At 55.8% G+C, this 20,713-nt stretch overlaps 2 protein-coding genes across 9 annotated transcripts; both read left to right on the plus strand.

Moving 5' to 3' along the window:
- Positions 1-4,937: 4,937 nt before the first annotated feature.
- CARNS1 (carnosine synthase 1) lies at positions 4,938-13,238 on the plus strand. Of its 6 annotated transcripts, XM_081271940.1 has the most exons (10): positions 4,938-5,007; positions 5,373-5,406; positions 6,837-6,978; positions 7,643-7,732; positions 7,981-8,468; positions 8,683-8,857; positions 8,936-9,021; positions 9,741-9,972; positions 10,059-10,339; positions 11,518-13,238. In XM_081271940.1, exons 2-10 carry the CDS (start codon positions 5,404-5,406, stop codon positions 12,742-12,744), a joined length of 2,724 nt encoding a protein of 907 aa, XP_081128066.1. In that variant the 5' UTR covers positions 4,938-5,007; positions 5,373-5,403; the 3' UTR covers positions 12,745-13,238. The 6 variants fall into 6 exon arrangements, with proteins under 6 accessions (XP_081128066.1, XP_081128068.1, XP_081128063.1 ...); XM_081271942.1 differs by lacking the exon at positions 5,373-5,406 and having other exon boundaries at positions 4,967-5,007; XM_081271938.1 differs by lacking the exon at positions 4,938-5,007 and having other exon boundaries at positions 5,036-5,406; positions 6,705-6,978.
- Positions 13,239-14,700: 1,462 nt separating this feature from the next.
- On the plus strand, positions 14,701-20,697 carry RPS6KB2 (ribosomal protein S6 kinase B2). 3 transcript variants are annotated; one of them, XM_081272015.1, is made up of 15 exons: positions 14,718-14,898; positions 15,208-15,248; positions 15,342-15,462; positions 15,724-15,792; positions 16,867-17,014; positions 18,016-18,073; positions 18,152-18,252; positions 18,365-18,455; positions 18,539-18,629; positions 18,737-18,844; positions 19,375-19,437; positions 19,530-19,607; positions 19,695-19,802; positions 19,899-20,011; positions 20,296-20,697. In XM_081272015.1, exons 1-15 carry the CDS (start codon positions 14,821-14,823, stop codon positions 20,483-20,485), a joined length of 1,458 nt encoding a protein of 485 aa, XP_081128141.1. In that variant the 5' UTR covers positions 14,718-14,820; the 3' UTR covers positions 20,486-20,697. The 3 variants fall into 3 exon arrangements, with proteins under 3 accessions (XP_081128142.1, XP_081128141.1, XP_081128143.1); XM_081272017.1 differs by having other exon boundaries at positions 14,735-14,898; positions 19,899-20,031; XM_081272016.1 differs by lacking the exon at positions 15,208-15,248 and having other exon boundaries at positions 14,701-14,898.
- The last annotated feature ends 16 nt before the right edge of the window (positions 20,698-20,713 follow it).

The raw sequence follows: 20,713 nt of genomic DNA on the forward strand, positions 1-20,713 counted from the left end.
GCGTGGGGGACGCTGCAGCAGGGCCGCACCATCTGGAAACCAGAACCATTAAGAATGTTAAGTGGGCTGGGGATGTGGCTCAAAAGGTAGCGCGCTCGCCTGGCATGCGTGCGGCCCGGGTTCGATCCTCAGCACCACATACCAACAAAGATGTTGTGTCCGCCGGGAACTAAGAAAAAATAAATAAATATTAAAAATTATCTCTCTCTCTCTCTCTCTCTGTCTCACTCTCTCTTTAAAAAAAAAAAAAGAATGTTAAGTGTTTTGTTTATGATCCTCATGATACGGATAACAGGGCATACGCCACTCAATGATAAAAGTACGTATTGCCTGAGATTGCAGGAAAATTCCCAGAATGAGACCAAGGATACAAGGGAGACAGGCCATGAGGTGCGTTTCAGTGTCTTTCAGCATACAAACAATGGTGTTATTCCTCAAGCCTAAGCAACAAGAAATATTTATCCCATAGTTAACAATTTACATAACCCCCCAACCCCATCCTAAAGCCACAATCTGTACAATAGCCTAGCTACAGAAAAACGATCGATGTGCCAACGTACCACCATATGTAGTTTATGGTGTCCCCTCGGGGACAAGAGGCTAATAAAAACACATTCCCCAACCAATAGACCCTTCTTTGCCTTACACAGAAACTTATGAAAATGGAAAACACATAGTTAATATAAATGACAAATGGGTTGAGGTGTAAAGCTTGCCCTTTAGTTAAAGATTACAAAGACAAAAGAATTGGTGTGCTTTGACCAAGGATCAAGGAAGTTCTTTAAGAAAGCAGTTGAATAGGTCATATGAAAAAAAGAAAATTCTATTAAAAATAGAATGATATAAAATTAACATAGATATATTTTAGAGGCACTTCAGAGTAGTAGGCTTTTAAATAATAGACTTTCACTACTTTTACTGGGGTTTTAGTTTAGAAGTAAGAAAGCTTACCAATAATCATAAGTATGCTTTAAAGTTAAAAGTTAATGAAATAATTATAGGTATGCTTTAAATTTACAAGTGAATAATAGGTCAGGAGTCATGTAGTCTGGTTGTGTCACCTAGTACCTAGAGATTGAGGTGAAAATGTAAAAGCTTAATTATGATTTTCTACAGTTACAGAAAAATATTTTGAACAATATCTTAGGTAATTAGTGTATGTCAGAAAAGATCGTACTTCTTGAAAATTATGTAAATCAAAAAAGTTTTGGGGCTAGGGATGTGGCTCAAGTGGTAGGTAATGTGCTCGCCTGGCATTCGCAAGACACTGGGTTTGATCCCCAGCACCACATAAAATAAAATAAAGATGTAGTATCCACCGAAAACTGAAAAATAAATATTTAAAAAATTCTCTCTCTCTTTAAAAAAAAAAGTTTTGGGCTTTGAAGCTATCCATTAACTACCTGAAAAAACATCTGTAAAAAAAGTATAAAACTAGGGCTGGAGATATGGCTCCGAGGTAGAGCATCTGCCTGGCATGCGTGGGGCACTGGGTTTGATCCTCAGCACCACATAAAAATAAAATAAAGATATTGTGTGCACCTATAACTAAAAAGAAAATCAATCTTTTTTTAAAAGTATAAAAATAAAGATCCCTCCCGAGGCAGCATGAGATGTCTTCGGAGGCTGCTCGTCACTTGCAACCTGCCGTCCGACTCTTCTTCTTTCGCAAACACCACTCCTCCTTCAGGACCACCCTGGACCCGCACTCCCCCAACCGGGGCTGGACCTTGGTTGGCACTGGGGGGAGCACAGTGGCAGTGGCCCCCTTGAAACAGGCCTGAGGAGTGAGTGGTCTCCACGGGGCCCCTCTGGCTGGGTGCTGTCAGTCTTTCCTACACAGGGAAGCATTTTTTCGGAGCCCCTTCTGCAGTTTCCATTATCATCCACTCTACAGGAACCCCAACTGAAAAGTCAGGCCAGAAAAGAACAGGCTCCCTCCTCACATGAACACCTACTGTATGCACACATTCTCATGGGCCCTGCCAGGGTACATGATGTGCCAGAGTGGGGAGCAACTACTCAGCCAGGTACCTTTGTGCAGTGAGCAACCTGCACAATCATACTCGGTGAGATCATCATCACCCTATGTGCTCTTCTGGAAAGTGGCTCAGGGAACAGGGAAGCAGCACACCCAGGAGCACCTGTGTGCAGGTGGCCCTGGGTTCCATCCTCAGCACTGCAAAAAGAGAAAAAATTTAAGAAGTAGAAGCCAGGTGCAGTGCAGTGGTGCACATCTGTGTGGGGACAAGGGGGGATGGCACCTAGGGCAGGTCTGTGGGCCTGCATCAGCCCAGAGGACATGGGGGTACACAAAGCAGTGGAAAGGCAAATGGATCCTCACCTTGGATCAGAGGAAGGGCCCACAGTGCCCTGCCAGCTGCCACGGAGGTTCCCCTCTTCCCAGTTTCTCCCAGGTTCTCAGAGGCCAACCTTGAACTCCCTACTAAGTTCCTGTACAGGAAATCCTCTCTCACCCTCTCTGGACCCCAGTTTTCTCCTCAAAATAGGATTGAACCCAGGGTGCGCTATCACTGAGCTCCATTCCTACCTGCCGAAGTCTGGCTGGGCACAAAATCACGAGCCACTCACAGCTTTGTAGATTCAAACAGCAATTCTTTATTCCCGAACTCACACCGGCCCTCTACAAACATGTTCTGGGGAAATTCACGTTCTGAATCCCAAATACTCTGGGAGCGGGCAGGCGAGAGGCAGCAGGATACTCCCTATTCCCAGCAGGATACACCCTAAACCTGGATCCACCCTAATCCAGTAGGATCCTCCTTAAACCCGGATCCACCCTGGTCCTTGAGCAGGGTCACCTTTCTCAAACATACGTGCAATGTCACTGCAAATGTGCAAGGCAAGTCCATTTCCACGAGTCCTTCCTCTAAGCAACATGGGGTACGCTGGCAAGGAAATTGTCATATCTACTTGGCTAATGGCTCTCAGCACCTACGCCCTCCTTTTAGTTGTAGATGGACACAACACCTTTATTTCATTTATTGGTTGATTTTTATGCAGTGCTGGGGATGGAACCCAGTGCCTCACAGGGGCCAGGCAGGTGCTCTACCACTGAGCCACAACCCCAGCCCTCTCCAGTCCTTTTTTATTTATTTATTTTTTGTCTGAAGCAGGGTCTCACTAATTTGCCCAGGCTGGCCTCGAACTTGTGATCCTCCTGCCTCGGCCTCCCAAGCTGCTGGGATGACAGATGTGTGTCACCATGCTCAGTCCTCCAAAACTCTTGATACAGAGATCTCTGAAAGAAAAGGGTTTATTGAACCATTATGGATGTGAGCCAGATGGTGAGGGACAGGTTCCCACAACCACCAGCTGCACGGCTGGAAAGCAGCTGGGAAAATGCCCACCACATCTAAAAATCTGGAGTTATTATAATTAACATTTTGGGGAGAAGAAAGCCTAAATTGTTCATATTGAATCTACACTGGCTATCGATAGATAAGAGGGGAGGGACAAGGTGAAGCCAGCGGAGTTGTGGGAGAGAAGGGCAATTGGGAAGAAGAGAGGCTGCTTCTTAACTGGCTGGGGCTGTGAAATGCAGTGACATTTTGGATCAACTCCTGGGGCTCTGAGTCAAAGCTTCAGCATGTTTGGGAACATGGAGCTGGGCTGGGGAACGCAGCTCAGTGGTGGAGCACTTCCCTTGTGTGCAGGTAGCCCTGGGTTCCATCCTAAGCCCTGCAGACAGAAAAAAAAAAGTGGAAGCCAGGTGTGGCGGCACACACCTGTAACCCTAGCTACTTGGGGGGCTGAGACAAGACAATCACAAGTTCCAGGCCTGGGCAACTTAGCAAGACCTTAACTCCAAATGAAAAATGAAAAGGGCTGGGGATGGAGCTCAGTGGTAGAGCACCCCTGTGTTTAAGTCCCAGTACCAAAACAGATAAGCAAACAAACAAAACCACATTTTTGTTGTTGGTTTGGCTGAAGCTGTTAGCTAATTAACTTATTTCTCCTCCTTTCCATCTTCCTCTCAACTTCGTAATTAAATTTAGGATATCCCAGAATTTTTATCTTTCTTACTTACAAAGTAAACCCTTGGTATCCAGCCAGGGTGGCCTGGGAGTGGGACAGCACCGCACTGCTCCCTGTACCTATATGCATACATTCTGGCAGAGGGAAGATCCCAGCTCTCTCAGTCACAAAATCTCAAATCACACTCCACTCTGAGCCTCACTTTCCAATGCATAAAGGCAGAGAATCTAGCTGCTAACGGAGAGCCCCCTTCCGAGTCAGGGAAGGGGCACCCTTGCCTCCTGCCCTGTTGGCCACCACTGTGCTTCTCTCCTCTCCCTGCCAGGGAAGAGGGTATAGGTCCCTGCCCTGGGACTGCCCTCCAGGGAGCATCTTGCTGAGTGGTTGCCAGCCTGGCAGGCGCGAGGAGAAGAGGTGAGGTGAAGAGGGAACTCCACACTGTGCAGAGACCCTGGCCCAAAAGACTTTTCAAAGAATCTGCAGCGGGGCCAAGCGCTCCTGGCTGGAACGCCAGCCGCCTGCGGGGCAGGGTGCGCTGGGGAGCCGGGCCTCCATCTAAGGGCAAGGCTGGGGACCGCGAGCCCCGCCCCCGCGTCCCGGCGGCGGCAGTACCAGCTTCTGTGCGCGCCGGCCCCGCCCGCCCGCCTCCCTTTCCATCTCTTCTCCGTCAGGGTCTCCCTGTCCCTGTGTCTGCGACCCTCCGACTGTCCCGATCCATTTGCCATTGGCCTATGTCAGGACTCGGTTTCTCTCTGAAGATCCCCCGCTGTCCCACGGACTGTCCCACTGGTGGGTCCCAGCAGCCCCCTTGCATGCCCCAGGCCTGGGACGCTAGGCAGGGGACGGGGCGGGGCCCTGGCGGTGGGTCCCGGGCCACCCCCCCGCCCTGCTCTGAGCATGCCCCCGGCGCGCTATTTAAGGCGACGCAGTCTCAGCCACCAGCAGTGCCACCGCCGCCGCCTCCACTGCACCCGCTAATCCACTGCGCCCAGCTGCCTCCGCCCGCAGGTACCCCGGCTCCGGCCCGCTCGGGGGAGCCAGGGAGGGGGGCTGCGGGCAGGGGCGGGACGGGGACCCTCAACACTAACCCGCACACCTCAAGGGAACTCCAGGTGTCCCCTGCGGAGGGGCTGGGCCAGAACCCCTAGCGCAGCAGGGCAACCCGGGATGAGGAGCTCAGGCTGTAGGACCCTGGGGTCCCTGCGGCAGATATCTCTCCTCTCTTTGGGGCAGGGGTGGGGCAGCCTTGGCCATCTCCTAGCAGGGACAGGATGGAGGGTGTTCAGCTCCAAACGCTTTAGGGGTTGGAAGATGGTGGCGGGGGAGCTGGCTACCCTGACCCCTTGCTTTATCTCTCTGTCCTTCTGGCTCAGCCCTCAGTCTCCCAGCCTCTCCACCTGTGAGATGGTGAGTCTCCTGTGACCCCTTCCTGCAAAGGCCCAAGTCCCTGGATAGTGGGAGGGTCCAGAGGGCAGCAACTGGCACCCAAAGGCCTAATGCTGCCGGCAGCCCATGTGGACAGCTCAGACCTGTAACCAGCTCCACCCCCTTGGTTGACCTCCAGCTTAGAGAGCCTGGCCCTCATCTGCCCCCACAGCCGGGCACCCTCAACCCCTTGACATTGATTAATTCCACCCCACGTGCTGAGCACCACTTGTACTCTTAGCACCACTATAGTTTTGGGGACACAGTAGTGAGCCCACAGTCTGGGGCATCAGATGCTCTTTTCTGGGGAAAGGGGGCCCAGAGTTTGGCCCTGACTTTCTGGGACTCAAGCCAAACCTCTGCTGTCCCAGCCACAGATACTGTTTTGCAACCATGAAATGATCCCCCACTCCCAGCCTCATTAGCACCTCAGGGATGGGGCAGGGCAAGCACCAGGCACCCACCAGGCCCAGAAAGACCTCACACCTTGCCAAGGTGGCCTCATCTACTCCCTGGAGTACAGGCCCAGCTGCCAGGCCTATCCAGGCCAGGAAAAATGCAAGGAATTAGTATCCCTACCTATGTCACATGGAGCCTCCCAGCAGCCCCATGTGGGAGTCAGCCAGCTTTAGAGAGGGGTAGGGGTTGGATTTCTTCCAAAGAAAGCAGCATAGGGCTCCAGACACCTGAGAAGAAGAAACCAGCCCTGCCCTTCCTGGGCCTCACCCAGGTCCAGGGCACACTAGGTCCTCAAGGCCTATTTGGGGATGACAACGAAATTCACCCACATAATTAGGTGGCAGCAAACTCCATGCTGGCAGATTGGGTCAGTGAGGCCCAAAGCAAAATGACAGTTCCAGAGTGATTGGTGGGCTCATTGTCACGGGTTCTCTTGCCAGCAAACATTCAGAACCATGACTGTGCCAGGCACTCTTTGGGTGCTGGACGTGCCTCGATGAACAAAACACAGAAATGCTGCCCTGGTGAACCACTCGAGGGCAGACCTGGTGCAGAGTGGGGGTGGCGGTCCAACCAGCAGGACATTGCATCCTTCTCTCCCACCCTGGGACGCCCCAGCTAACAGTTTCTAAAGCACTCCTCCCACATGATCCCCTGGGCAAGCCTTCACCCTCAACCCAGCTCTTTCCTCTCCAGGCCCCTTGAACATGACCCAGGCTGGGGGGGAAGGCAGGCTTACACTGTTGCGGGACTTCACTCCCTTGCCCACCCCAACTATACCCCTACTACCCTGCCCAAGACCTACTACTTCTACCCCCCAGCTCTCCCTGGATCCACTGCATCCCCAGTGGGACTGTCCCCTGGGTTCCAAGGACCTGGACAGAGAGGTGGGACCATGGGGCGGGGGCTCTGGCGTACCGCCCACAGACTGCTTCCCTGGCTCCTGGCACCAGGATGTGGGCTTGGACTGCAAGGGCTCTCCCGAGGGGGCCGAGGCCCGGGCCTGGACCGTCTACTACTACAGCCTCCTGCAGAGCTGTCTGCAGCAAGCTGGCCTTCCGGAGACTCAGGACCGCAGCCATGTGCCCCGCACAGGTGCCAGAGGGCTCCATGGGGGCATCCCTGGGGTCAGGGAGGGGTCCTCAGCCTAGAACTTCTATCTTCCCCCAAACTCTGGTGCCCTCTGAAGGTAGGGAGCTAAGACAAGGTGGTTGGGGGCAGGCAGGCATTGTTTCCAAAGGTATCGGTACCAGTGAGGTCAGAAGTCAGGGCTCTCCACTGTTCCCCCTGCCCCTGGAGATCCAGGCCTGGGATTTACTAACCAGGCAAACCACAACTCCTCCCCTGCTTTATCTGTTTTATAAATCAGGTGGCCACAAGTGATTCTGTGTGGACAGAGTTCACTATGAGGATGAAGTTCACCAATAGAATACATGAAAATCACAGAACTGGTCCCATTGTATAGACTGGGAAACTGAGGCTCAGAGAAAGGTTAGCTCTTCCTTCCAAGGCCACACAGAAAGTCAAAGCTTAGGAGAGACTCACTCAGTCTATATGCCTTCTGGCCCAGCTGCAGAAAGGGGAGCCAGCCTCATAGGGCAGGATAGGCAGGTAGTTCCCCTTCCTACCCAGCCTCCTCTGTCCCCTGTACTCTTTCCCTAAGGACCTGGAGGCCCAAGGGTGAGGAGGGGGGTGGGGAAGGTACACAGAAAGACAGCACCGAGACTCCTGGTGAGCTTGGCAATGTTCTCTTCCCCAGGCTGCCCTGGGGCAGAGGTGACCTTGTGCCTTCTGGGATCCCCCAGCACCTTTCTGTCTGTGCTGCTGGAGGGTGGGGTGCAGAGCCCGGGTGAGTGTGTACCCAAGTTCCCCACCCCCTCCAACAGAAAGGGCAGCCCCGCCCTGGCCCAGCCACATCCCAAAATACCCTCCAACCCTGGCAACTGCCCACATTCCATGGGACCGGCTGCCATACTCTGATTAGGGGTGGGTTCTGGGAGAAACTGCCCCTCACAACACAGGGGCTCTGGCTGGAGGTGGAGGGCACTGGGGCATTAAGCCACCCCTGGCCAGCCACCCGCCTCCCTCTGCCTACAGGAAACATGCTCCTTTGCCTGTCCCCTGCTTGGCTGACGAAGGTAGCAGCACCAGGGCAGCTGGGTGAGGCGGCCCTGCTGGTCTCCAAGGCTGTGAGCTTCCACCCAGGGGGCCTGACATTCCTGGATGACTTTGTCCCCCCTCGGCGTGCCACCTACTTCCTGGCAGGCCTCGGACTAGGGCCTGGCCATGGCCGGGAGGCAGCAGAGCTGGCCCGAAACCTGACTTGCCCCACAGGAGCCTCGGCAGAGCTGGCCCGGCTGCTGGAGGACCGGCTGCTGATGAGGCGGTTGCTGTCCCAGCAGGGTGGTGTGGCTGTGCCAGCTACCCTGGCTTTCACCTACAAGCCTCCAGGGCTGTTGCGGGGAGGGGATGCCAGCCCAGGACTACGGCTGGTGGAGCTGAGTGGCAAAGAGGGCCAGGAAACACTGGTGAAAGAGGAAGTAGAGGCCTTTCTGCACTCCGAGGCCCTGGGCGATGCCCTGCAGGTAACAAGCTCCTGATGTCTGCAGGTGCCAGCAGGAGGAGACCCATGAGTCCTGATGGGAAGCTGTGCCCAGGTTTTAACCCTATCATTGCTCCATCCCTCTGGGGCAGTGCCCTGACCTCTTAGCTCAGTCATTGGCACCAGTGGCATAAGCATCTCACCTATGCAGGTATATGGGTGATGGTGAGAAAACCCCTTTCCCCTCCCTGTGGTAGGTGGCCGTGAAGCTCAGTGGCTGGCGCTGGCAGGGACGGCAGGTTCTGCATCTGCATCCACGGGCAGAGCGCGACACAGTGGTGGACACAGTGCTGATGTTGCTGGAGAAGCTGGAAGAAGAGGAAAGTGTCCTGGTTGAGGCCATGTGCCCATCTGTCCAGCTGCCTTTCCCAGGTGAGAGCCACCTGTGCCAGCCAGGGGCGGGAGCCTGGTGGTTTTGTGTTGGACTTAGACCTCTCCATCTTCCCCCAGGCAGTCCCTCTCCCAGCCCTGAGCTGGCTGTGCGAATTTGTACTGTAGTGTGCCGGACTCAGGGTGACAGGCCCCTGCTGAGCAAGGTGAGAATACTCAGGCCTGGGACATGACCCTGCCACAGAACTTCAGCCCAGCCCCACTGATCTGATGAGGCCCCTAGCAATCTCTGGGCAAAAAGGACAAAAATCTTTGAGGGAATTTTGGTTATCTCTGGGGAAACCTCTGGGTCTGCTGACACTTTTTCCTTCCCCTTCCAATCCTCCTGAACCTCTCCTACTTTGGGAGCTTCTGCCCCAGTACTCAGCTGGTTACTAGGGCTCAAGTGGCTGATTCCTTTCCCAGAGAACTCTTGCCCACAGAGTAGGGCTTCTGATAGCCTTCCAGTGACTTGAGGCTTAGACTAGCAGGGCCTCCAGGCTGGAGATCTCAGGAAGGCTTGGGGAACTTCCTAGGTACCCAGCTCTGAGCCAATCTGAAAGGGAGAGATTCAGTACTGCCAGCAGGGAGCCAGGGATGAGGCTTCCCAGGGACATGCTAGGGCTGGGACACACCGGGGGTGCTGCAAGACTAGAAGCAACCATACTTGGAACTTTCTGGGAGCAGAAACCCCACCTGGGTCTGAAAGCCTGAGTCCCTGAAGAGTTCTGGGAACCAGATGGCAGTGGCTGGGAAGGGTGTTTTGAGTAGTTTGAGTCACGCTGGAGGATGCGATCCAGTGAGGGTGTCTGGATATTCACCCAAGAGGTGTTTGTGCATGGGGCAAGGGAGAGGGGCCAGTCCCCCTGAGCGGAACCTTGCCTAGGTGGTGTGCGGCGTGGGTCGTGGGGACCGGCCTCTGCGGCACCAGAACTCCCTGCCAAGTACGCTGCAGGTGGCGCTGGCCCAATTAGGACTGGGCGAGCCAGCGCAGGTGGCGGTCGTGCGGCAGCGCGTCAAGGCTGCAGCTGAAGCTGCGCTGGCTGCAGTGCTAGCGCTGGAGGCCGGCCTGAGCGCCGAGCAGCGCGGCGGGCGCCGGGCCCGCACTGACTTTCTTGGTGAGTGCGAGCGGCCGGGGCTGGGCGCCTGGGGGCGAGGACCGAAGGCGGTCCGCGCTGAATCCGCGCCCTCCTGTCCGGCCCAGGCGTGGACTTCGCACTGACAGTGGTCGGCCGCGAGCTGACTCCAGTGGCCCTGGAGCTGAACGGCGGCCTGTGCCTAGAGGCCTGCGGCGCGCTGGAGGGGCTGTGGGCCGCGCCCCGCCTGGGGCCCGCGGTCGAGGAGGCGGCGGCGGCGCCACTCGTGGAGACCATGCTCCGGCGCTCGGCGCGCTGCCTCATGGAGGGGAAGCAGCTGCTGGTGGTTGGCGCCGGCGGAGTCAGCAAGAAGTTCGTGTGGGAGGCGGCGCGCGACTACGGGCTCAAGGTGGGTGGGGTCCTGGGCGGGGCCGGGCTTCGAGCCGCGGCAGGAGTGGTGGAACCGGTCTAGGGGCGGGCCTTGGGCGAGGGGGCGGAGCTGGTTAATGAGGCGGGGCCATAAGGGGCGGGGCCTGCTCTGGACATCCTTGTTAGCGGTTAGGGCACTAAACTGCTCTCTCCCGCCAGGAATGAGAAGCCCTTGGGGAGAACACAAAGCCCTCCACAGAGAGGAGGCCGGAGTGGATGGGCTGAAGTGGGAAGGGGACAGGGACGGCATTTAGGGTTGGTGCCACAGCCCACGTTTTGAATGCCAGGTTAGGGCGTCTGGTTCTGCCCTGGGGAAAGGTCAGGCTCTTTAGAATTCCACACACTAGGCACCTAGGGCCCGCTGAGGGTGCTGGGGAGCAGCTTGCAGATCCCAAATCAAGTTTACAGCCGTGGCCTCACATTACCGAATCTGGAGCGAGCTAGACATTCTCATCCCCACTGAACAGATGAGAAAGCTGAGGCTTTCTCAAGCCTCCTCTACCACAGCAGCCTCCTCTCCCCTCACCTACAGTGAAACACCCCCTGGGGAACCCCTTTCCAGCCTTCCTGTCTTTTTGCTTCCTACCTTAAATAGTGCTTTAACCAACGAGAATGCCACCCTACTCCTGATGCCAAGTGTCCCTGTGCAGACAGGACCTCATCAGTGGCTGCCTCTGCCCTGGCTGTTAGCTGCTTTGTGTCTGTATTTCCCCAAAACCATAAACTTTAGGGACACACGACTCCTCCCAGGGTACCTTCCAGTGGGCAAACCACCTGCTCCCTGCTCCAACCCTGGTGGCTTCTCTCCAAGCTTGGTTGAGGCTTTTCTGAACTCTGCCATGCCCTGTGCTCTTACCCTCCACCCCGATTCTCCCCTTCCCCCTGCAGGGCTCTGCTTCTTCCTCTTCCTTCTGGCTGACCTTATTCTTCAGCTTCAAGCTTAGCACTCTCTCCTTTAGGACACTTTCTACCCCTTCCAGGGTAGGTGTCCCACACATTCTTTCAATGAGTCATCAACAAATATTTATTAAGCAGCTAGTATTTATGAGCCCATATCCCCTTTGGGCTGGGACCACAGGACATCCCAGGCTCCATCCTGTCTCCTCAGCACCCAGCTCCTACTGACTTGGGTGTGCTGCCCTCCTGTGGTTTTTGCAGCTGCACCTGGTGGAATCGGACCCCAACCACTTTGCATCCCAGCTGGTGCAGACCTTCATTCACTTTGATGTGACAGAGCACCGCAGGGATGAGGAGAATGCGAGGCTGCTGGCAGAGCTGGTACGGGCACGTGGCCTGAAGTTGGATGGCTGCTTCTCCTACTGGGATGACTGTCTGGTGCTCACGGCCCTGCTCTGCCAGGAGTTGGGGCTGCCCTGCAGCTCCCCAGCTGCCATGTGCCTGGCCAAACAGAAGAGCCGCACCCAGCTGCACCTGTTGCGCGGCCATGGCCCGCCCTGGCCTGCACCCTCCATCCATGCTGTGGCCTGCTGTCCATTAGAGAGTGAGGCTGATGTGGAGAGGGCTGTCCACCAGGTTCCCCTGCCAGGGGTAATGAAGCTGGAGTTTGGGGCAGGTGCAGTGGGCGTGCGGCTGGTAGAAGATGCACCACAGTGCCATGAGCACTTTTCCCGAATCTCCCGTGACTTGCAGGGTGAGGCTGACCACCCAGGCATTGGGCTGGGCTGGGGCAATGCCATGCTGCTAATGGAGTTTGTTGAGGGCACTGAGCATGATGTGGACCTGGTGGTGTTTGGTGGGCGGCTGCTGGCCGCCTTTGTCTCTGACAATGGCCCCACAAGGCTGCCTGGCTTCACAGAGACCGCAGCCTGCATGCCTACAGGGCTGGCACCAGAGCAGGAAGCACAGATGGTGCAGGCAGCCTTCCGCTGCTGCCTGGGCTGTGGGCTGCTTGATGGGGTCTTTAATGTGGAGCTTAAGCTGACTGGGGCAGGGCCTCGGCTCATCGAGATCAACCCCCGCATGGGTGGTTTCTACCTGCGTGACTGGATCCTGGAGCTCTATGGTGTGGATCTGCTGCTGGCTGCTGCTATGGTGGCCTGTGGCCTTCGGCCTGCCCTTCCTGCCCATCCACGTGCCCGTGGCTACCTTGTGGGCGTCATGTGCCTGGTGTCCCAGCACCTGCAAGCACTGAGTTCCACTGCTAGCCGAGAGACTTTGCAGGCCCTGCATGACCAGGGCCTGCTGCGCCTCAATCTGCTGGAGGAGGCCCTGGTGCCTGGTGAGTATGAGGAGCCCTACTGCAGTGTGGCCTGTGCTGGGCCCAGCCCCGCTGAGGCCCGCCTCCGCCTGCTGGGTCTCTGCCAGGGACTGGGCATTGATGGGCCAAACTACCCAGTTGCCCACTTCCTGTCTCACTTCAAATAGCACTGGGGCTAGGGGGAAGGAATGAAATGCAGGGGGCAGGGGCAATAATGCCCTCCACTCCCTGGTGATTGCCCTGCCTCTCTCCCTATTGCCCCGCCCAACCCCCAGTGTGGTCCACTACCCTTGCCTCAGGTCTGTCACAGAATGGCGGAGCCATTGAGTCTTCTAGGCTCAAAGACCATAAAATAAGCATCTGGAGGGTAGGGGTGGGGCCTCTTGCCCTCATGAAGGCCTCGGTCCAGCCCACATCTGCTCCAAGACACTAGCCCTGGAGAAATAATAGCACATGTACGCACGCACGCACGCACACACGCTGCTACCAACTATCCTAGACTGGAGTGAGCCCTGACCCAGGCTCTCCTCTCCACCCCTCCAGATGTTTCTCTTTCTAGGAGGAGAGAACCTGGGTGGATCCCTGGCTGTGGACAAATGCCAGGACAATTTGTGATTAAAGCCCCTGTTTTTCTCTTTTCCAAATTACATGAGTTATGGAGCCTATTGAAAACTTCTGGCAGTGCCCCTGTCTCAACTGACCTGAGCAATAGAAGCAGGTAGCCAGGCTACCTCCTCTCACACTTCCAGGTAGACACTATTCCCATTCTACAAATGAGAAAATGGGCCCAGAGAGGAAAAACGACTGTCGCCAAGGTCATAACACAGTGCATATTAATACAGTGCAATGGCCAGGTTTCTGTGTTTACCAATTCTATGTGCCCATCAGCTTCCAGGCCTCCCACCTCTCTGCCCTCATTCATAAGCAGCTCTGAGACTCCTGAATACCCTGTACCTTCCCATGCACCATACACCTTCTCCACCAAGTGCTTTAGCCTCTGGCACACTTAACTAGCCCGGGCAGAGGGTGTCTACACTACACTCCCTTCCTCATTCAAGGAAACTGCTTTAAGGCTCCTGCCTTTGTCCTGCCCAGAAGCTGTGGACAACTCTGCAAGCATTCTTTCCCCAAATAAATGTTTATGGACTAGTAGCGTGTTTGGAGTCTGGAATAGGTTATCTCAACTGGACAACTCCCCCAGGCTTGGCAAGCAGAGGAAGGGGAGGGAGAAGTGGGTGGGGAATTCTGTAGCATCTTGAGCTAAGGAAAATCCATCCTACTGGCCAGGCCTCTGGGCTGATCTTTGGCAGAGGCCTGCCCTACACCTACACCAGGGCCCAATCTAAGGATTTCCTTTGGTGGGATTACAACCAGAGGCCGCATCCAACCAAATAAACCTCAGCCAGCCCGGAGACCCCCAAGTTGTGCAACTGGAAGCCATGATTCCCAATAGTCAGATCTCACACCCAGGCCTGGTCTGGTCCAAATTCACCCTCCACAGAGCCCATCCAAAATGAATCCATACCCATTTTAATGTGTTAATTCATTCCTTTCAACCAAGTTCTATTAAGTTCCCTTTCTGTATCAGGCAGCCAAATTACTAAATGTGTTTAAATTAGTAAAAGTTCATATTGAAGAGCTCTGAATTCTTTAGGGCAGGAGTCTGGAAACGGAGCCCAGCATTGGACAGCACAACCAGTAAATGTATGACTTGTAGGACCTCGATGTGGAGGTTCATTAAGAAGGTCCTACAGTTACTCAGGAGCGAGAAGAGAAGGACGCGATTTGCCTCTCACTTGGCAGCCAGCTGGGCAGAGCACAGTTCCAGCAGATTTGAAGTTGCACTTACAGTCCTACACCTGAGTGCACTTTTGATTCCACCCAACCAAACTCAAACTCTCCCCACCAAACTCAAACTCTCCCCAGAGCCCAAATGGGCGCCTCCAGGCCTCTTCTGCCTGGTGCAGACCGCGGGAAACAGTGCTGGGAACACAGAGTCCTGCTGACAGGAGGGGCTGGTGCGGCACTCGCGGACTACAACTCCCGAGAGGCCTTGAGGCAGACGCCATCTTTCCTCCCCGTCAGGCTGAGCGGCCTGCGCGAGAGAGGGCGGGGTTACTTTTCGTCATCCCCGAGCGCGGTGGCGGTGACGGTCGCTGAGTGATAACGTACATGCTCGGGACTCGGGCTGTCAGTCAGAGCCGCCAGATCCCCGTGGAGGGGCCCGCCGGGCCGGCGCGGCCATGGCGGCCGTGTTCGATCTGGACTTGGAGACCGAGGAAGGCAGCGAGGGCGAGGGCGAGCCAGAGTTCAGTCCTGCGGTGAGTGTTTCGCCTGGTCACGACTGGGTTGGAGCCGAGCTTGTCACCCGGCCGAGACCTGAGCCGTGGCTGTCGCCGCCCAGAGTGGGCTGAGACCCCTTCAAACGCCGGTCCTCCTCACGCTCGGACCCACGCCCTCCCAGACCTCGCTCCCGACTCTCGGCCTTTCGTCCTCTGCTCCCCAGCACTTGCCCGGCCCCTGCCCTCTCCCATCCCTGGCGCCCTCCTTCCCTGGGCCAAGCAGCCCAGCTTGGGGTGGCAGGAGGTATCCCGGCACCTCCCTTGGTCTTACCTCTCAGTTTCTCACAGGACGTGTGTCCCCTTACCGAATCGAGGGCTGCCGGCCTGGAGTGAGTGAGGGTCTCTTGGGGATGGGGAATGGAGTAGGGAAGGGGACCTGGGGAGCACTGGGCCTTGCTCCCCTTAACTTCTTGTGTTCGTAGGCCCGTGGGACACTATGAGGAGGTGGAGCTGACCGAGACCAGTGTGAACCTGGGCCCTGAGCGCATTGGGCCGCACTGCTTTGAACTGCTGCGAGTGCTGGGCAAGGGGGGCTATGGCAAGGTACAGTGCCCTTCCTGCGGCCTCAGCCCCATCTTGTCAGCACAGGCTTCTCAGCATAGATTAGACTTGCAAATCGGCAGAGCCTCTGATGGGATTCCATAAAGGAGAATAGGGCAAGCCCTCCAGAATCAGATGAGATCTTTACTGCCCCACCCTTGGGTGACTCCAGGCCTCTTGGTCCCACTTCCAGAGCTTGAGGGTGGGGCTTCTTGAAGATAGGGTGTGGAGAGGGAAGTTGATCCTGTCTCCCCTGCCCTACAGGTGTTCCAGGTACGAAAAGTGCAAGGCACCAACTTGGGCAAAATATATGCCATGAAAGTCCTGAGGAAGGTGAGTCATTCACTCAGCCAGCAAATATTGAGTGACTGCCATCCCAGGGTACTCTGCCAGGTTTTGGGAAGACAGCAGTTCTGAACACCATGGAGGAGTTGGGCCCTGTGTTTGGCATTTGCTAGTTTATTATCTATTGTGATGTGTATTGTTTTGTGGTGATTCCCAAACGGGGGCAGTTTGCTGCCCAGGGGGTATTTGACAATTTTAGGCAGAATTTTTATTGTCAAGAGTGGAGAGGAGAGTGCTGTGAGCATCCAGTGGCATGCTGCTTGCTTGCATAGATTGCTGCTGGACACAGGGCACAGGACAAAAATCCCACAACAAAGAATTGTCTGGTCCAAGGTATCAATAGCATTGAGGTTGAGAAACTCTTTACTGAGGATAAACCAGTCCCTGAAAAGGATGACTATTGACAGCAGAATCATGGAGAGAGTCAATGGAATGACAGAATATGGTAGAGGGTAATGACTGGACACCAAGAATACTTAATGTTACAGCCTAGCGACCTTCAAGAAATTCCAGTTGTCTTTGTCCTAGCCAGATCCTGTATAGAGGGTTGGGGAAAGCTCTAGAAAAGACTCACTGTGATCAGGTTTGACCATTGGTACCCCAGTTTCATGTAATGATTATAGGGCAGGGGACGATGATGTCACTGTGGGTCCACAGTCAGACCTAGAGTTCATACACTTTTTAGGACCCAGTTGTATTTAAATATTTATTGAAAACAAAATAATTGGGCTGGGGTTGTGGCTCAGTGGTAGAGTACTTCCCTAGCATGTGTGAGGTACTGGATTTGATTCTCAGTACCACATATAAATAAATAAATAATAAAGGTCCATTAAAAACTAAAGAAAAATATTTTAAAAAGAAAGAAAACAAAAGAATACTATCTCCCATTTGCACAAAGGCACTAGCTCCTCTTTTGCACAGCCTAGCATTTGCAGTTGTGTTCTGTTGGGCCATTCTTCTGGAAAATAATAAAACAGAACATGGGACAAAAGGAAGAGCTTAGCTTGAGGGATGGAAGGAGTGCTGGGTGCTCCACCTTCTAACCAATCTCTGCATCTCTAGGCCAAAATTGTGCGCAATGCCAAGGACACTGCACACACACAGGCTGAACGGAACATTCTAGAGTCAGTGAAGCACCCCTTTATTGTGGAACTGGCCTATGCCTTCCAGACGGGTGGCAAGCTCTACCTCATCCTGGAGTGCCTCAGTGGTAGGTGTGCAGGCTCAGCCAGGCCCTGGTGGGGTGGGGACCAGCACAGAAGCACTGGGGTTTCAGGGAGTCCTGAGAGGTGTGGTTGTGGAGGACATCTAGGGGACCCCCACACCCATCACCCATACATCTGTCCACTTGTCCACGTATCCCTTCATTCATTCAGCAAACGTCTGTCTAGGGCCTGGTGTGTCCCTCAGCTGTTTGTATAGAAATCCAGGGGGTAGTTTTACCCACTTCTGCCATCCCTTCTGTCCTGTCCTCTCCCCTGTGTGCCCTACATCCAGTTAGGGTCCCATCTAGCTGCATCCTCTTTGGTGTGCCCCATCCCCTCTTCTCTCTCAGGTTCAGGTGGGGATCACAGTTGTTTCTTAACTGAGCTTGAGGCCCTGGCTCACCTGCTTTTTGGTGTTTCCTCTGCTAACTGCCGGAGTCATCTTTCTAGAGTGTGATTGCTTCTAACCCTTCCCCTCAGAATCCCGTGAGTCTCTAGCTTCCCAGACAAAGCCTGGCCTCCTTGTCCACTCCCCCTCACTGCACAGCAGTCCTGTATCAGCTGAGCTCCGTGGGCCTCTGCTTGCACGTCCTGCACTGTTCCTCCATCTTAGCACCCTGAGCAGCCCAGCCACACTGCACGTTCTGTCTCTGGTGTTGGGATTATCTTAATCTTCCCTGTCTGCACTGTGAGGTTCTTTGGCAAAGCTCTTGGAGCTGTTGCCTCAGCCTGGCATTCTAGAGCAGTGTGCACGTGTCTGTCTCCCCACTAGACTGAGCGTCCTGAGGGCAATGGCTGGGTCTCCTCATCTCTGCCCCCAGCACAGGGCCAGGCACCGAATAGGCGTCGGTAGATGTTTGCTGAATTGATTGAGTCCCCACGGCAGCTCTGGGAGGCAGGTAGGGCAGGATTTGCAAGCCCCATTTCTCCCAAGAAGAACCCAAGACTCAGAGGGAGCATTGGGGCTGGGTTCTGGAGCAGGACTGCTGATGTGATTGTGTCACAGGTGGTGAGCTCTTCACACATCTGGAGCGAGAGGGCATCTTCTTGGAGGACACTGCCTGGTGGGTGTGAAACTTGCCCCTCCCCCAGAGATCCTAGCCCTTTCCCCACACCACTCTCACTCTATCCTGTCCTTGCAGCTTCTACCTGGCTGAGATCACACTGGCCCTGGGCCATCTCCATTCCCAAGGCATCATCTATCGGGACCTTAAGCCTGAGAACATCATGCTCAACAGCCAGGGTGTGTACTTGTGCATGCACACACTTGCAGCTGCATACACGGGGTCTGCGGGGCAGGCTGAGAGGCTGCTGATGGGACAGGTCTGACTACCCCTCGCAACATTCTTCCACAGGCCACATCAAACTGACGGATTTCGGACTCTGCAAGGAGTCCATTCACGAGGGTGCTGTCACTCACACCTTCTGTGGCACCATTGAGTACATGTAAGTGGTGCCTGACTGGCCTAGGGGTCAGGAGGACAGCCAGAGAGGGCCCGGCCTGACTGACAGTTCCACCTGGCCCCCAGGGCCCCTGAGATCCTGGTGCGCAGTGGCCACAACCGGGTGGTGGACTGGTGGAGCCTGGGGGCCCTGATGTACGACATGCTCACTGGATCGGCAAGTCCAGCCTCCTCGGGAGGAGGGTTGGGGGCAGGGTTCCCCTCTGGGGCTGGGGAAGGTCCTGGGGAGGCCCACAGGCGCCCCTCACCTTCTGCCTCCCCCAGCCACCCTTCACTGCAGAGAACCGGAAGAAAACCATGGATAAAATAATCAAGGGGAAGCTGGTGCTGCCTCCCTACCTCACCCCAGATGCCAGGGACCTTATCAAAAAGGTGGGCTCCCTCCTGCCCAGGGTCAGGCCCCCTATCTCTTCTCTCAGGCCCTGTTAGCCTTTGTATACATGTCCTGGGCTATGGGGGAGCCTGTGTAGTTCCTCTGGGAGGGAAAGGAGTGCTCACTTGGGCCAGGCCTCAGCTCCGACAGACGGCTGCCCCAGTAAGCAGTAAGCCCCAGCTCAGCCCTCATCAGACAAGGGTGCCCTATGAGCTGGTTGCTCTTTCCCCCAGAAAGGCTGGTGGCTGGGGTGCAGAGGGGGAGGGCTCAGCTCCATCAGGTTTTAACATCAGATCCTCACAGTCTGCCCGGGTGATGCCAGCAGCGTGGGAGGCCTTGCAAAGACTTGGTGCAGAAGGTACCGTGGGACCCAATCCTGAAAGTCGTGAGGGGCTCAATAGGTGCAGCCACACTCCAGAAGCACCCCCTGCCCTGCCTCACCTTCCCTCACCACAAGTGGGCCCCCAAGAGCTAGGTGCACACACAGCAGCGCCTCCCCAGGCCCTCACCTGCTGCCCTGGTCCCACAGTTTCTGAAGCGGAATCCCAGCCAACGGATTGGGGGTGGCCCAGGGGATGCTGCTGATGTGCAGGTGAGTCTGGGGCCAGAGCGAGACACAGAGGGAGTTACTGAGGGGGCCAGGCAGGGTGAGCTGCTGGCCCATCTCGGTGCGTTCTACCCCAGAGGCACCCCTTCTTCCGGCACATCAATTGGGATGACCTCTTGGCTCGCCGTGTGGACCCTCCTATCAGGCCAAGTCTGGTGAGTGCAGGTCATGTTGGCCCTGTGACAGGCAGAGGATGCCCCTTGGACTCCCCCCTGACCCTCCCCACGTGGATCTGTCCACAGCAGTCAGAGGAGGACGTGAGCCAGTTTGACACGCGCTTCACACGGCAGACACCGGTGGACAGTCCTGATGACACAACGCTGAGTGAAAGCGCCAACCAGGCCTTCCTGGTGAGTGCTGGGGGTCTGGAGGTCGTGGGGACCCGGACAGGGATTGTGGCTGACGAGTAATGATGCCGCGTGCTGCTGGCCTCGCCTCTCCCCCAGGGTTTCACATACGTGGCACCCTCAGTCCTGGACAGCATCAAAGAGGGCTTCTCCTTCCAGCCCAAGCTGCGCTCCCCCAGGCGCCTCAACAGCAGCCCCCGAACCCCCATCAGGTACCAAGGCAGCGGGAAGTGTGTGGCTGGGACAGGGAGCCCTGGCAGACAAGAGGCTAGCTAGTTTGGGGCTGCTTTGGCCAAGGCTCTTAGCCGGGGCCAGCTCAGTTTCTGCCTCCCACGGGACCTGAGTCCCTGCACACTGGTGGCAGGGGCTGCCTGGATGGCAGTTGGTGGAGCACAGCCTGTGTGCCCAGGCGGTGGAGAACCTGCCCTCCCTGACCTGGTGCAGCACCCCTGGCAGGGCCTGGGAGGCTCTGACTGTGCCTTGGTCTCCATTGTAGCCCCCTCAAGTTCTCCCCCTTTGAGGGGTTCCGGCCCACCCCTGGCCCACCAGAGCCCATGGAGCCACCTCTACCTCCACTGCTGCTGCCGCCGCCGCCACCACCAATCTCGAGCACTGCTCCCCTCCCCATCCGTCCCCCCTCAGGGACCAAGAAGTCTAAGAGGGGCCGTGCTCGCCCCGGGCGGTAGGAAGGGGGTGGGGCACTGGCAGCCCTGAGGCCTTCCCTGCAGGCTGGACTGGCTGTGTCTGCGGGGAGCAGGTGCCTCTGTCAGGGGTGGGTGAGCCCCAGAATCATGTGTCTCGAAGCCTCAAGCTACCACTGCTGGCAGGAGGGCCCCACTGGCCACCTGGGGGCCACCACGTTCAGTTGTGCCCTTGCAAATTAAAGGACTGAATCATGGCACTGACTGGCTTCT

The sequence above is a fragment of the Spermophilus citellus genome (assembly GCF_964194105.1).
Source record: "Spermophilus citellus genome assembly, chromosome: 2".
Classification (NCBI taxonomy): Eukaryota; Metazoa; Chordata; class Mammalia; order Rodentia; family Sciuridae; genus Spermophilus; species Spermophilus citellus.

What these genes read in the sequence shown, in the direction of transcription:
- CARNS1 (XM_081271937.1), top strand. Translation starts at nt 5,167, where the DNA reads ATGAGGAGCTCAGGCTGTAGGACCCTGGGGTCCCTGCGGCAGATATCT. An exon ending in CAGCCATGTGCCCCGCACAG is followed by an intron (nt 6,979 to 7,642) that starts GTGCCAGAGGGC and finishes TCTCTTCCCCAG; the next exon opens with GCTGCCCTGGGGCAGAGGTG. An exon ending in GGGTGGGGTGCAGAGCCCGG is followed by an intron (nt 7,733 to 7,980) that starts GTGAGTGTGTAC and finishes CTCTGCCTACAG; the next exon opens with GAAACATGCTCCTTTGCCTG.
- RPS6KB2 (XM_081272017.1), top strand. Translation starts at nt 14,821, where the DNA reads ATGGCGGCCGTGTTCGATCTGGACTTGGAGACCGAGGAAGGCAGCGAG. An exon ending in CATCATGCTCAACAGCCAGG is followed by an intron (nt 18,253 to 18,364) that starts GTGTGTACTTGT and finishes ATTCTTCCACAG; the next exon opens with GCCACATCAAACTGACGGAT. An exon ending in GGGATGCTGCTGATGTGCAG is followed by an intron (nt 19,438 to 19,529) that starts GTGAGTCTGGGG and finishes GTTCTACCCCAG; the next exon opens with AGGCACCCCTTCTTCCGGCA.